At 39.0% G+C, this 15466-nt stretch overlaps 1 protein-coding gene across 1 annotated transcript; it reads right to left on the bottom strand.

Annotated features, from left to right (window-relative positions):
* Window positions 1–1026: 1026 nt before the first annotated feature.
* On the bottom strand, window positions 1027–7398 carry foxn1 (forkhead box N1). Its single transcript, XM_044355319.1, has 8 exons — window positions 7279–7398; window positions 5737–6060; window positions 5508–5603; window positions 5235–5365; window positions 4824–4920; window positions 2231–2438; window positions 1628–2083; window positions 1027–1439 (listed from the first exon to the last, which is right to left on the bottom strand). Exons 1-8 carry the CDS (start codon window positions 7396–7398, stop codon window positions 1126–1128), a joined length of 1746 nt encoding a protein of 581 aa, XP_044211254.1. The 3' UTR covers window positions 1027–1125.
* Between the last annotated feature and the right edge of the window lie 8068 nt (window positions 7399–15466).

The raw sequence follows: 15466 nt of genomic DNA, 5'->3' as shown, positions 1-15466 counted from the left end.
TCTGCTGCCATCTACTGTGGCGACCATCTTACTACACTGTTGCCATGGCACCCCCGATCATCCTCATTATCATCATCCTCAGCCTAATTTTTAGTATTAGAAACCAGCGTGAACAATATGAGAACTTTTTTATGCTGCATCCACATCACAGTAGAGCCAATAACTGAAGATACAGTGTATTTATTAAGCCAGATCAAATACACAATAATACACTCGCTCACAGATAAAAGCAAAGTTATCAAAACCATAGAAGGTTGAATTTAATCCGTTCACATACAATAACATGAAAAGCCAAAAGTAGGTTAGTCATAGTAAGGTACTTAAGCAGAAAATATCCTGTAATATTTTGTGTTTTTGTGTTTTTCTACACTCAGCTCTTGGAAATAGTTACAAAGCTATCCTTTATATATTACTATTATATTACATATTTACTGTAATTGAAATGTTGCACAGGCAGAATTTGCAATTATTTTGATGGTGAATCAGTAAAGGAAGCGACTAAATAAACCTGTTAACTGATTCATATTTAATTTGGTAGAGAGGAATACAGATTTGCTACTGAGTAAATCAACCACTCAATTAATGCTGTAGATCAAATTTAAAAAATATGGTTCCTTAAAGGTTAAGTCGCCAACCATGACTTGCAACATCTGCAGTTAAAGTCTGGATGGGGACCTTTATTGCTGTCATCTCTGTACTGTCGCTTTCTATTAAAGGCATAAAAATGCCAAGAAATATTAAAATAAGGATTCACAAATAACAAAATAACCAGTAAAAAATTTAAAATTACTTAGAAATACATTCATTAATACCAAAATGATGAGAAATTTGTTAATCAATTTCACAATATAGTTTTTAAAAAGAAAACAAATTAATGTTGTAACAAAAGATACAACAAGCTCTATTCATTGGCTAACAGTAGTTGGTGCAACTTGTGAATTGCTTTATAAGCAGCTGCAAGGCTCTCTAGTTCCTCCAGTCTGTCACTCAATGGTAAACTCAAGTTTGGGGGTTAAATATCCACCAAGCTAATACTGTAGCATTAAGCTGCTTGCTACAGCATCACCCATTCAGGCGACAAAATTATTATTATTAAAGATCAGGGGAAGATGAAGGTGAAGCTCTTTATATTAAGGAGATAGATGTACAGGATGTCACATACCCTGCCAGACTCTCCACCCCTGAATAAACCACAGGATGCAGCCCATTCAAACAGCCATGCTGCTCAAAGATGTGTCCCGTGTCCTCGTACTCGTACTCAGCTTTACATCGACCAATAGTAGCCACCTCTGAGGTCAGACTGACAGGCGGCATGACCTGTAGACAGCTGGTATGGACGTTGGGGTCCTGCAGGGAAGAGGTCGTGGACGGGATTGTGGTGCTAACAACTTGTGAATCTGACACCAGGCTGTCTTGCTGTAATTCCTCCCACAAATTACCTGGGAAAAAAGAGGGAAAACATCAGATGTAATGTGGAGGGCATCTGCTTCCTTTTCTAAATTGATCCCCCTTTTACAGGAATTTAAATCTGAACTTGAAATGTTCCTGAATGAAATGATTGTACAGGTTTAATTGGGAGGGAATGAGAGTGAAAGTAAATGTTTGGCTTTCTCCAGCACTGTCCTACCTTGCAGCGGTAGGTCAGTCAGGCTGGGGTTGAGCATGTCGATGTCATAACGGGCATCTCCCTCCAACAGCAAGTCCTGCATGCTCCTTGGGCCAATGCAGTACTCGCCCTGCAGGGCAGCATCGTATACTGGTGGCATCCTCCCAGCCATGGGTGAGTTCAGGCTTCCAGTGGCTGATGGGATGCCTGCTGCAGGCTGCTGTCCGCAGGGTGAGTACAGCGCAAATGAGTTGCTGGGGTGGGCGGCGGCGGCAGGGGGAAGATAGCATGGCTGCTGTGAGGGAGGAGGAATATGGGAATACTGTGGACGCCGGATGGATCCAAGCTGTGTTGAGGTGCAAGATGATGAGGTGGTGCCGTAAATAGGTGCAGGTCTGGAGCACAGAGCTGGGTTGATGTAAGGTGGCAAAGACCTGAGCTTGTTCGGTCTTGCCCCCAATAGACGATCCAGGTCCTCTGCATAAAAAGTGAAACATTTTTCAAAAATAAATTACAATTATGTGCTTTCAAGGTCTGAATCAGTACAATGTTACACTCCAGGCTCCTTTGCTAATCTCCCTTTCTTTCAGTGGCAATGTCTTTCAAGATGGTTAGAGGACCCACCTGGTCTCGCCATGCTCCTGCGAACAGTGACTGGGTCCTTGCGGCGCCATTTGTGCAGCTCCTCCTGCATCTTCTCCACCTTGGCTGGATTGAGAGCCCACAGACAGCCTTTGCGGGACGAGTTTCCATTTTTGTTCTCCACCTTCTCAAAGCACTTGTTCAGGGAGAGGTTGTGCCGCACAGAGTTCTTCCATCCGTCAGGAGCCGTCTAAAAAAACAGAAATGCAGAAGATGAAGAAGAGATGGTTTAAAGCACATAAGGCCATGTCATGTTACGGTACAAGAGGAAAAGTAAGGAGCACACATGACTAGGTCTGCAACTAATCATTATGTTTGTTACAATTAATTTGCCGATTATTTCTCTATTAATGAATTTCTTTATTGCCTTTATTGGTAGAGAAAAAATCAGGAAACATGAAAGAGCAAAGGAGGGGTGATGCAGCAATGACAGCCGATTGGAATTTAACCAAGAATGATGCAAATAAAAATGTCAGAAAATAGTGAAAAATGTCAATCAAAATCTCCCAGTGACCCCCCTTAAAACAGTCTGTTTTGTCCAAACAAGAGTTCAAAACCCAAAGACATTCAACGATTTCAGTCAGGATAATCTCGTCAAGGCTCTAACTGTTTATTGCAACAATAGACAACTTAGTTTGGTGGTGTGTCGCTCCTCATGTACAGTAATGAACATAAACACGTATTAAAAGAAACAATCAGAAGTTATGTACAACAGAAAAGCAGCAAATTGTTATATTTGTGAAGCTGGAGCCAGTGAATGTCTGACATTTTACCTGTCTTGAAAAATGATTACTTCATATTTATTATCAAAAGTTAGTCATTGCCAATTTATTTTCTGTCGATCGACTAATTGATTAATTATTTTGGCTCTACATGTGATGTTTAGCTCCTTTTGATAAGTGAAAAGTAGCCAAGAATAATTGAAAAGTTAACCATTATTATTTGTGACTCCCATCATAAAAGAATACTGAACTTCTTAGTTTTAACTAATTATGCTCCAATGTTTTATTCTGGCTTGGCATTGACTCACTCCAAGACATCCAGATTAACTGGAGCTCTCACCTACTACCTGACCATGTTTCAGTGTATATGTATATGTTTCAAATTGAACATTCTTGCCCAAATATTACATGAGCGTTGTTACAAATTCACTGCAATCTGTAAGGATCAAAGCAGGAGCCCATCCCTAAAGATCTTGTCAATATTGAGAAAGTATTTTGATTTATCAAAAAAGAAAAATCCCAGCTTTTTGCAAATACACCTGACTCTCTATTACTTATCATCTGTCTCATGTATTTTCTGGCCCTGCAGCATGTGTTAAATGTGACAGGCAGCTGTTTGGAAAGCAGCCATCTATAAGGGGCCTTCTTGAAAATGAAAAGTCAAAAAGTCTTTGAGCTCTTTCCAAAGTCTGAACTTCTATGATTTGTGACAGTCCAGGGTTCAAACAGAGGTCCAAACCTGCAGCTGCTTCATTTAAGCAAGATTTAAGCACAGCGGCATGAATTTATAAATGTGAATTTCTCACCAAAATCAAAAATGTACATTTTATCTTCCTTCTTAATTTCACTTATCAGATTTTATTCTCTGAGTGGTGAAACATTTGTACAATCTTCCTACCTACGCTCAAACACACTGCCTGTATTAAACAGATCCAAAACATCATCTCATTTTACTTCCATGCCAGCTTCATGCCTTAACAGATTACCACCCAGCTGGTCCAGAGCCAACATGCTGCAGGTGGAACTCACTGCTCCTTGCAGTGTTTCATTAATCATTACAGGGATGCTGTAGTGAGTGATTCATGTCAGCTACAACACAGATGTGGTGGATGATCTTTTGCTTTCAAAAAAACACATGCCAAACTTGATCAAACATCTGATCAACCTGATCAACATTAAAACAAAATGTTCAAATCTTACAATATGCAAAACATTTGCTATATATCTGCTTAAGTTGCCCCAGTGCCTCCACTGGTGTTCTGAGATAGCAGGTTAAGAAAAGGAGAAAGGAGACAAACTAAACATCTTCAAGGAGGCAATTCCCTGAATGAATCAGCCAAAACATTTCCTGCACTCTCCTCAGTGAGTGTAGGAAAGACTGTCAAAAGATTGTCAAAAATACTAAAGGTTCAAAACTAAATTAGAGCCAACACCTTAATCTCCATAAAAGAGTCAGTCAGCCAATTCTAATAAAAGTAACAGCTGAAATAATAATCAGTTTCATCACGATCGGTCTGCAAAAACATGGCTCCAAGCCTAATGCCATCAACCTGCAACCAAGAAGACTCAAAAAGATGAGCAGTAAAAGCAGCATCTACAGACTAACACACAGATATTACAGTGACCAATTATAGTTGTTCAGGAGTTTTGGAAGAGGTGCAACTACAGGAGAAAAAGGTTTGCAAAAATCTCTGTAAAAACTATGCCAAGAAACACAAAATCTATGGACTAATTGTGGTACAACAAGTGTTAGGGTTCAGGTTTTTTCAGCTCTGCTTGTGCTACTGAGGAGCATAAGATTTGTCTCTTTGGTTAAATTCAGTATGTGAAGAAGAAAACGTGAACTGTTGTACCTTGAAATAGGGAAAATGTTCAGTCATGAAGCTGTAGATCTCGCTGACGGGCAGACTTCCTGATTTGCTGTTTTTCAGAGCCATGAAGATCAGAATGCTGCAGTCACAAAAGAGACATTAATATATTTAATGTATAAAACAACTAATATTTAATATTAGTTGTTTTATACATTATATGTGGCACAAACAAGATATATAAATTTGAGAAATTAGTTTTATCCAGAGATAACAAAGAACACAGAGTATAGTTCCCACATACATTTTGATTGTTTGCACTTCTTGTTATTGCCATGTCAGACTATTAGTATACTATTTTGAGTATTTCTCATTAAAATAATATTAGGACGGAACAAGGTTTTCAGTGAGGCAATAAAAAAGTGAATGAACTGCAGACAACAGATGTAATGTTACCTGTATGAGTAAATGGGCTTCGGGAAAAGGGAATTTGTGGGACTCTCCTTTTGTGTTTGAGTGGAAAGACTTTGCAGAGAATATTTTGAGCTGTTGGACTGGTTATTATTAGGGTACAATCTAGATGAGACCTGTACAGAACACACACACACAAAAATAATGACCTGAAAGGCGATGAAACAAAACTATACAATATTTTCCTTCATTTCCGTAGCTTGTTTCAATTACCTTCATATCCATATACTGCATGACTCAACCAACACACTCACTCACCTGTTGGAGAGGGCTCGATGAGCTGTAGGATGGATAACTTTGAGACTGGAAGCAGGAAGGCTCCACAGGCACAGCTGGCAGGTCTGGGTACAAACACTGAAAAATAGTATGATAGTCAATCTTAAGGATTTGATAAACCAACCTACTGATATCCAGCTGTTGTATTTTTGACACACAAGCCTGGAATACTTAAATGAGGATTAAATGAGAGCACCATAAGTCTAGAGACCTGAATGTTGCCATTGTTTTGGTCCCAGGATGTTGGCACCTCACTGCTGGAGCTGTGTGTAAGAGTGTCAGGGCTGCAGACCTCCTGCAGGCAGCTGAAGGGAGACGAGCACTGTTGGAGGCAACCTGCAGTCATCACTGCGCTGTCACTGAAATGTCGCCGGTACAGATGGAAATGACTGTCAGAGTCAACAGGGCCTTGTCCTGATTCTGACCCTGAACTGACGGTCCCATCAAAGCTGTGCCTCCTGTTCATAGCCGCAGTCCTCAAGATGAAGGCGTTGCTCTCTTGCTGGGTGAAGCAGACATCATATCCATCCTTAATCTGTGGTGTGATCATCAACAGGGTAGATACAGATCATTAAAAACTGTGACAGTGAAATTAAATTACTGTTCACAAACCCAGTAGGGCTGAGTTCCATGTGTAAATCTCCACACTCAGTTTTTAGACAAGGAAGAAAAGATGGTGCCAACATGCTGCATGGGAATCCCCTTAGGTCATTAGTGGAAAACCTGCCCTCTCAGTAAATAAAGCATAGAGAATGTCTCCACTTTTCAAATTGATTCTTATTCACAATGCATTCATTTATTTATGCATTTAATTTGACTGTGGTGTGCAGAACCTCTGATGGGTTAAAAAAAAAAAAAAAAAGTGCAGATTGAAGCACCCAGATTGATGCTTTTTCATTTTATTTGCTGAGCGTTAGATGGTACATAAAGACCGGACAAAGTGGGAAAAAGCTAGCCTGGCTCTGATCAAAGGTGCTGAAATCTGCCCACTAGTGCAAGTCACTGCACCTGGCCAAGAAATACTCATATAATGGGCACATAATCCCTGTAAAATCAAAAACTCATTTTTACACTTCATATTTTGTGTGGATTAAACAAAAGAGGTATAATGTGCTGATTAGTGAGCTTTAGAGGTGCCATTAGGTGGATTTTGTTACCTTTGAATGGAGCCAGGCTAGCTGTTTCCCCGTTTTCAGTCTTTGTGCTATGCTAAGCTAACCAACTGCTGGCAGTAGCTTCATTTTTATCCTACAGACATGAGAGTGGGATCAATCTTCTCATTTAAGTGTCAGCAAAAAAGCGAATAAGCATATTTCTTAAAATACCCAACTATTCCTTTAAAAGTTTATTAAACACTGCATGTTCCCAATGTGTAATCAATTTGCCTTAAAAAGAAATACTGATCAATAGCAGGATAAAACATTTGTCTTTGGGACATACTGGCACTGTAAAAGTTTTCTGTCCTTGTTTTAATCCACAAACACTCAATAAGCAGTAAGAGAAGTCAGAACAGTTTTTTCTATTTCCAGTGTCACACAGAAGAGCAAGTATATCCAGATACTGCATGTGTGTGTTGTTTAGATACTGCACAAACGTGCAGGGGGACATGCCCTTAGGGTGAAAACATCTGGGGGGGTGTCTTATAGTAAAGTGTGTGTGTCATGTAGGGTTAAGGTGAGTCTGCGAGGCTGCAGCTAGACCCGTCTTCAGAAGAGGCTGTTTCAAGTGAAAACAGCCTGAGGCTGATCAGTACCTGTGATTCTGCCATCTGCTGGCAGGAGGGCCCACGGGGCTCACAGGTGTGTAGGTTGGCCTGAGGGGTTGATGTTTGAGACTTGCCACTGCGTGGGGAAAATCTCGAGGAGTCTGACATTCTGCACCAAGATCTGCTCCTGTGAAGAGATTTTTTAAAAAGCAGGCTATATTTGAGATATCCTTTATCTTTTGGTCCAATTTGATCAAACAAACTGAGGTGTGTCGACATAATTTGCAGCAGATGACATGTTCTACTTATCTGAATCATGAGCAGCATAAATGTAAAGTGAATGTTGCATGAAGCTGGTAAGGTATAACATCAGATAAGGGAGGAAACTGGCAAACATATTTTTCTATTCTACTTCAGATTTATACAGCTGTTTACATGACAGGAAGCAATTCTGATTTGTTTTGAGGAAGCACTTCTTGTCACTGATCCTTTGAGATCATATCTACTGAGTCATTATTCTACTGTGAATCTGTGAGATACAGTATACTGTGTCCTCTGACAGCATGAGCCAGCATATTAAAACACCAAAGTTTGACACCAGTGACAGGGGTTTATCTGGCCAAGTGTAAAGAAGAGTTATCTGATCCCAGCGGAGGTGAGAGACACGTGGCCCAGGTTCCAGTAAAGGTAACCTCAACCCCGACATAAACCAAGCTCATTAAAACTGCCAACAAACCATGGCTGTTAGGTCATGTAAAGCCAAATAATGCTGAGGCAGACAATCAGCCTCTCTTGACGTGTGTGTGTGTGTGTGTGTGTGTGTGTGTGTGTGTGTGTGTGTGTGTGTGTGTGTGTGTGTGTGTGTGTGTGTGTGTGTGAGAGAGAGAGAGACAGAGAGAAGTAGCAATCATAGCTCTTTCTGTTAAGATGAGTGGAGGCTTTAAGGTGAAAGCTGAGAGATTGCCTTTTCACCACTGTGGCAACAAATCCTCTCATCTGCTTGACAGACACACTGACACCAGCCAGAACGGATGCACTTAGAGTGAAGTGAAGGAGAAACTTCAGCAGCGGTGATAGTCCGTGTGAAGCTTTCTCATCATTAAGACCAAAAAGAAACTGTATTCACCAAAGGTTCAAATAAGCTTTGTGTTAGTATTTTGCATCCTTGTATTACTTTTCATTCGTTTTTTATTTGCAGCCTTATAAAAACGAGGATTTCTGAAAACGATTAGTGCCTTTGGTGCTGTATAAACAATGTACGATGTTCCATTTTACATTCCTTTACGCACAGTAAAATATACACTTGTGGCACCTTTGATACATCACTGTGTGAAAAAAAAGTTTCATAATGATCTTATTATCTCTGTTGGATCTTGGCTGGTTTCTGCTCTCAGCAGTTACACTGTTTGATTGATACGACTAATAGACAGTTATACACAATATACACTTTCATCAATCATGTAATTAGCAAGATTGTTTTCCGTAATTGTTCTTGTCTGCATCGGGACCTTTAAATTGGTCATATTAAAATAATCTCAAACAATCTCAGAGAATGTAATTACAAATTACACTTACAAATTACTTTTCTCATTTTGGCAAATATGCAATATTTCATTGAAAAGAGAATGACTCTGCTAATGTATTCTTGTCATTTCAAAATACTGATTATCAGCAACTTCAGTTCGATTTCAGAATTTGTCTCTGCCTTTAACATGCGTGTAGATTGAATCCATGCATAATCATTGTTTGCACATCAGAGAAGATAATTGTATTACCGTTTGATTTAATGGTTGCTAAGCAGCAGAAGAGCTATGGCATGATTGACACTCTATTATATAACTCTTTTCAGATGTGTCAACAGTATTCTCAGGTCCTCCTACAGTTACACAATAACATCCCATATACAGATCTTTCTTAGTTTTCCGTTTGTTTTTCTGAGTCAGAGTTACTGCCAAAGGCTTGGATAAAAGTCAAAAAGTGAAACTCAACAGGTTGTAGACAAGACAGTGCAGCTGTTTAGTACTGAGAGAAGTGATCAATGTTAAACCGATTTTACAGTCAGCAGGTCTATGAAGGTGCAGCCTCAGTGAAACTACACTAAGCTTCACAATATCAGAGTAATTGATAGTTTGGGATGGCATTTTACAATCATTGCTGATGTTCAAACTGGAAGTAATCACAACACTGTGAGACTTCTATTAGTGAAACAGATGAGAAACTGTGTATATTAGACCAATGTGCCATTGTTCTAATCTTTTCTCCAATGTGCAGGTTAAATAAATACCCAGAACTCTGCATTGTAACATGTTGATTCTCAGTAGGCTTTTTATTTTTGACACTTTCACATTACTTATAGTAATTTGGTTCTGTTTTTATATCACAAATACGGTTAATGGAGCTCTAAATATTGGAGCGTTGACGTATAGAATAAGTATTGACTTAGTAGATTTACTCAAGGACTCTGTTTGCTACTACTTTCCATTTTATACTATTTTACACTTTTACTTCACTACATTTCAGAAGGAAATATTCTACTTTTTATTCCACTCTATTTATTTGACAGTAACTAGTTACTTTACAGATTAGTACGATGCATTTTTATATGTTCATACCCATATATAATACATATAAATATATAACGTAGTTAAAATTAATCAAATAATATAATATACTATAATATAACTCTGCTGCATAATGAGTACTTTTACTTTTACTTGAGTACATTTTAATGATAAAACTTATGTATTCTGTGGCTGTGGCTCAGGAGGTAGAGCGGGTCATCCACTAATCAAAAGATTGAACCCAGAATCGCTGCCGATGGTTGCGCCAGCACCCTGCGTGCCACCATCGGTGTGTGAGTGTGAATGGGTGAGTGAGCAGCAAGATAAACATTGTAAAGTGCTTTGGATAAAAGTGCTATATAAATGCAGCCATTTACCCTTTTTTACCATTTAATTTGAGTCCAGGACCTTTAGTTGTGACATTTTATTATTATTAACATTGTGGTTAATTAAAGCATTCCCAGGGCATCCGTAATTAGCATGTTTCTAACATTAAACATTTTTTGACTCTATAATCTAGTCTTGTTTTTTATGTATTGTAAAAAACTCAAAGGTATCAGTTAGCGGCAGCTTCAGTAAAAGAATATCAGAGCTTGTCTCTGTCTTTTTGTCAACCCCTATGTAATTACTTTTTGCACATGAAGAAGATAATGTATTAACAGATGCTGTATTACAAACTCTGCCTGGGTGCTTCATTCTGTAAAATGCACCTAAAAGAGAACAGTGCCCCCCAAACCACCCCTTCAACTCCCAACGCCCTAACTGTAAAATGTCACATGTACCAACAATATTCCGTCCTGCTGCCCTCATTCAGGCAACGTGATGAATTCCTAATATGCAAATCATTTTGATGTGCCAGCAGCGGTGCCAATTACCATTGGCGAAACAGCACAAGAAAGCATGTTGTTTACAACTGCAAATCTTATCTTTTTGGTTTGGATCAAATCACAAAAGCATGTCGGTTTGACTTACAGGCAAAAGCTGGAAGTTGGAAAGACAACATTATCGATTTTCATTAAAAGCTGACAAATGATGTTTTGTGTTCTGCTTATTTTATGATCAAATCTGAGATATGATTGAAAATGACTAATTAAAAGATGACAAGTAAACATTGTTAATTTTAGTGGGAAAAACTTTTGCTGTGTGTTCAATAAATCCTCCTTTAAATCATATATTACTTATCCTGTGAACCAGGTACAACGCATCTCATAACATTATTTGGATCAGACTATCTATCAGGTTAAATTTGATGAAAATTTGAATTTATCACCCTGTTTTGGAGGTGATATGATGTTGCAGCTCCATTGCTCCATTATTTAACCATCATGGATTCAAGACATGCGCAATTTTGACAAAAATTAAGCACATGTGTACACACTCAAAAGATCTTTACATATATATATGAATGAATGAATGAATATATGAAATCCACAAAAGAAAAAGGAGTAAATGCTTCCAAAACAAAACATTATGTGATACTGACAATAAAATGCTACAGAAAAAGGGGTTATTGATATATTCTTGTTGGTTGTTTTTTTTTTAATTTTTTAATTTTTATTTGTTCAATTAACTTCCAAACTAATTCAAAAGTTTTCTTACTAAACCAACACTAGTGCACTTCCCCCAAGGAGCATGTCTCATCAGTGTCTGTCTGTCAGCTCTACAATGCAGTTCTCCCCATGGGCTAAGATTAACACCGCTGGGCTGATTATTTTTGATGACAATGGTTGTCAGAAGACAAGCTTTAAAATATTTGTTCATTTCAAGCCTAATTACCTAGATTATATATTGGCAGACATGTTTTGCCCATAGTGTTGACATAAGAAAGGTGTCGCTCAGAGATCAAAAAGATTCAACAGCACTCCACATCTACAGCACTGCCATTACTACAGCACTGCAACACTTCTCTCAATTACTGCTTAGTTACTATATACAGTAGACCTGGGGGAAAAGACTGTAAATCAAATACTACTATACATGATTGCTGTATAAATTGGTGCAGCAGCCCATTTAAACACAAGCATTCAAACATTTGAAAACTGTCAAACAAACTCACCCAACCTTTGAACTCCGTTACAGTTCCCCCGTCTGTCTCCTCTTTGTGGGTTTAAAGTTTCAGTCAGATTTTACCTCTCAGACCTGTCCACATCTTAAGCCCATTTCCCACTTGTAGCTGTGCAGCTCGAACCCAATTCACCCCGTCAGAGTGGCACGTCGATTAGATTGACTGTCTAAATTTGTATTGAAGTGGTTGATGGGCTGGTTTCAGATTTTGGCAGCTCAGAATATCATCCTCATTCTGTGAATGCGTGTGTGTGTGTGTGTGTGTGTGTGTGTGTGTATGTGTGTGTGTGTGTGTGTGTGTGTGTGTGTGTGTGTGTGTTTGGCACTCGTCCAGGCTAACCCAGCAATAAGATACACAGTAATAAAAACCTGCTGCAACAGGTTCCAAAAGATCTATTGGTGCAGTCATTGGCAGCTGGCAGCACTCTCTTCCTCCTTCCATCAGTGTTTCTTTGCCTGACTGAATGGTTATTTGTCTGAATGGGACATGAGATACACTCCAGATCACAACCAGGGGCAAAAAGCAGGCACCGTGCCCTGGTTTCTGAGCTCCCTCACAGTAAAGGCTATCTTAATGTGATTTCATTCCATTTACCTGTGGGCGCGTTGAACAAACAAGCACAATTAAACACAGGCAGGATCAGAACACACACATTGTTACGAATGCACCAAAAATCCCTGACTACTCTGGTAAACAGAAGCAATCAATCTGGAAGTTTCAGTTTCTGATGCAACCAATAGGAGTTCAATGTCAGACATACCCATCAATCAGGCTGTTGTGGTCCACAGGGTGTGAAGTCAGATTCATCAGACTAGTCAGACTAATCTCAGAACCATCCTCTCTGAAACTTTTACAGTGACAGTGTGAGGCGCAAAGAGAGCAAGAGAAATCAAGGAGAAAGTGAGAGAGGGAGAGGGAGTAGAGGTATGTCAATACAGGTAGATTCCTATCCTATCCTCCCAATGAACCAGGAAAACAGCAGCAGCCTTAACTCATATACCTTGAACGAACCCTGTCCTCAGTGAGAGAATGACAGAGAGACAGAGGATTAATTACAGGTTGAATATACTCTTGTGTTACAGTGCAAGGCCTCTGCAGAGTGAAGCTACTGCCTAAGGCTCTTTCTGCCAAAGATGGAGTTCTTGAGGAGGGTATAATGTGGGAACAGATTCCAGGGGGCACATCAGTGAAAGTCTCATTGTCTTCCTAGAAATAATTGCTCCAGTGCTCAGGTGTTCTCAGTTGCAATATCATGTTTTGCAGAACATGTTATTGATTTTTTTAAATTTCAAAAGCAACAAAGCTGTGTCTCTCTACCACCTTGATCACCACCAGTTAGTCTTTTTAAGTCCTGAATTCGAGGAACCAGGACTCTAATGAACCAGACTGATATTTCTTGATGTCACTGTCCACTCACAGTGGATATGCCTGTTTTCAGTGTGATTCAAGAATGATACATTGCCTAAAACCTTAGTCAAAAACAAAGAAATATATCACAACTTGCCTCTGTCAAGTCATAATACCACATAATTTACTACTTTATAATTTCCTATATGCAAATCAGCATCTTGTTATTCAGGCCGAATCTAGACTTGCTCACTCAATATCAGTTTGGTTGTCTTGACACATTTATTGTCATCCTGGATCCTCTTCAAACCAGGTAAACTTCCAGAGAAACTGTTATTGTTGAAGATGAATCTATGCCAAGAAGTCATACACCTACAACTTCTCTGGTTACGCCCTTTTCAGTGATGTCAAAGCAGGGCTTTGACAGCTGTTGGAAAACACATGCTGGTTCTAGATCCAGGCTAAAACCTTGGTGATCCCCTGATTTCTCCTCTAGTACCATCATCAGGTCTCAATTTCAACTCATCCAATACTTTGGATTTGTTACCAAGTACCTTAAAAACCAATGTACTTTGTGTTAAGTGCTAATTAACAAATGTCGGGGCGCCCTGGTGGCCTAGAGTTGGGGCTCTGAACATCTTCAGTTCACGTCCCGAAGTGTCCTTGGGCAAGACACAAAAGAAACCCAAATTTCTCCCAATGGTCAGGCCAGCACCTTGAATGGTAGCTCAGTGCCATCAGTGTGTGAGTGTGTGAATAGGTAAAGGAGAGTCAAATTTTAAACAGCTTTGGATAAAAACGCTTTATAAATGTAGTTATTTATGATGCTGATAAGCAGCTGAAAATGGATGGAAGAATTGTCACTGATGTGTTTTTTTGAGACACTAAAAGTGCATTTACAGTCGCCTATATCAATGAGAGTAGAAACAGTATAACGCAATACAATTCAACACCAACACAAACTACAACCTAAGCCTCAACGCCTGTTGAATCAGCACCTCTCTAAAACCCTCCACCAAAACTTAACATTATCACCTTCTTGGAGGTTAATTGTCGTAGCAGGTTGCTTTTGTTTTAGATAACTATGACTAATGAACGGGTAACTAAGTGTATGCAAATGTAGTGATGGTCAAAAACAAAGACATAAATCAGAACTTGTTGACGGGTTTCTGTCAATTAAAAAGTGACTCAAGCTGGTGACTCATATGACCCGGTGGAATCTAGACACTTACTCAACAACAGTTCGGTTGTCTTGACACATTAATTGTCATCCTGGATCCTTTTCAAAGCCAGAAAACTTCAAGGGAAACTATTTTGGTTGAAGAGGAATCTATGCCAAGAACTCATATAACTACCACTTCTCTGGTCATGCCAATTCAACACCAACACAAACTGCAACCTAAGCCTCATCACCTGTTGAATCAACACCTCAGTCCACAAAGACTTAACCATTATCACTTTCTTGGAGGCACAGAATTGTTATATCAGGTTGCATTTGTTTTAGATAAGTGTACCTAATGAACTGGCAACTAACTAACTGTATAAAATATTCAACATTACATGTCATGATGCGACAGAATGTGCCCTACCCGGGATCTGGCAGGCAGTTTTTTAGGAGTGTGATTGATTGTTTTGTTCTCTTACAAACCAGACATTTCCTTTGACATAACCCTCACACGAACTGACTTCAATAATTGTCTTCCCTGTAATTTAAAAGTATGAAGCAACATGTTGTGTGTGTTTCATAACAATTTTCATGATTTTCTCTAATAAAAAATATTTGCAAATGAGAAGATGAATGTTAGATAATGTTACAATATGAATCCATTTTTAATGTCATCAGAAACAAGAATTTATGAGTGTCTTTTGAAAACATTCAAAGTCCCTGAGGCACCCAGATTTATCACTAAATACTTCTACTTTTTGGCTCAGGATGAGGTTATATAAATTCAGGGATTACTTGCCTTTACCAGTTATATTTCTCAATAAAATGTGCAGCTGTCTCCCAAAATGACTGCTCTCGGTTTGTTGTATTAACAATTACCATTTCATTACCGATTCAGGTCCCTTATTAAGAACCTGTTCTAGAAATGGTAAATACAGTTAGGTGGTAAAGCTTTACAGGAAGCATGATAATTACAGAACATTATCTATAATTTACATCTCTCTGAGAGCAGGTCTTGCATATGGTGTGTACATGACATATGGTATGCTAATAAACCACCTGAGCAAACAGCAAGTCACAAAGCATAAACTGGGCCTG

This window comes from Thunnus albacares, chromosome 6 (genome assembly GCF_914725855.1).
Source record: "Thunnus albacares chromosome 6, fThuAlb1.1, whole genome shotgun sequence".
Lineage (NCBI taxonomy): Eukaryota > Metazoa > Chordata > Actinopteri > Scombriformes > Scombridae > Thunnus > Thunnus albacares.
This window is presented reverse-complemented; position numbering and strand designations above follow the sequence as displayed.

What these genes read in the sequence shown, in the direction of transcription:
- foxn1 (XM_044355319.1), bottom strand. Translation starts at nt 7,398, where the DNA reads ATGTCAGACTCCTCGAGATTTTCCCCACGCAGTGGCAAGTCTCAAACA. An exon ending in AGCAGATGGCAGAATCACAG is followed by an intron (nt 6,061 to 7,278) that starts GTACTGATCAGC and finishes ATCACACCACAG; the next exon opens with ATTAAGGATGGATATGATGT. An exon ending in AACATTTTCCCTATTTCAAG is followed by an intron (nt 2,439 to 4,823) that starts GTACAACAGTTC and finishes CTGTTTTTTTAG; the next exon opens with ACGGCTCCTGACGGATGGAA.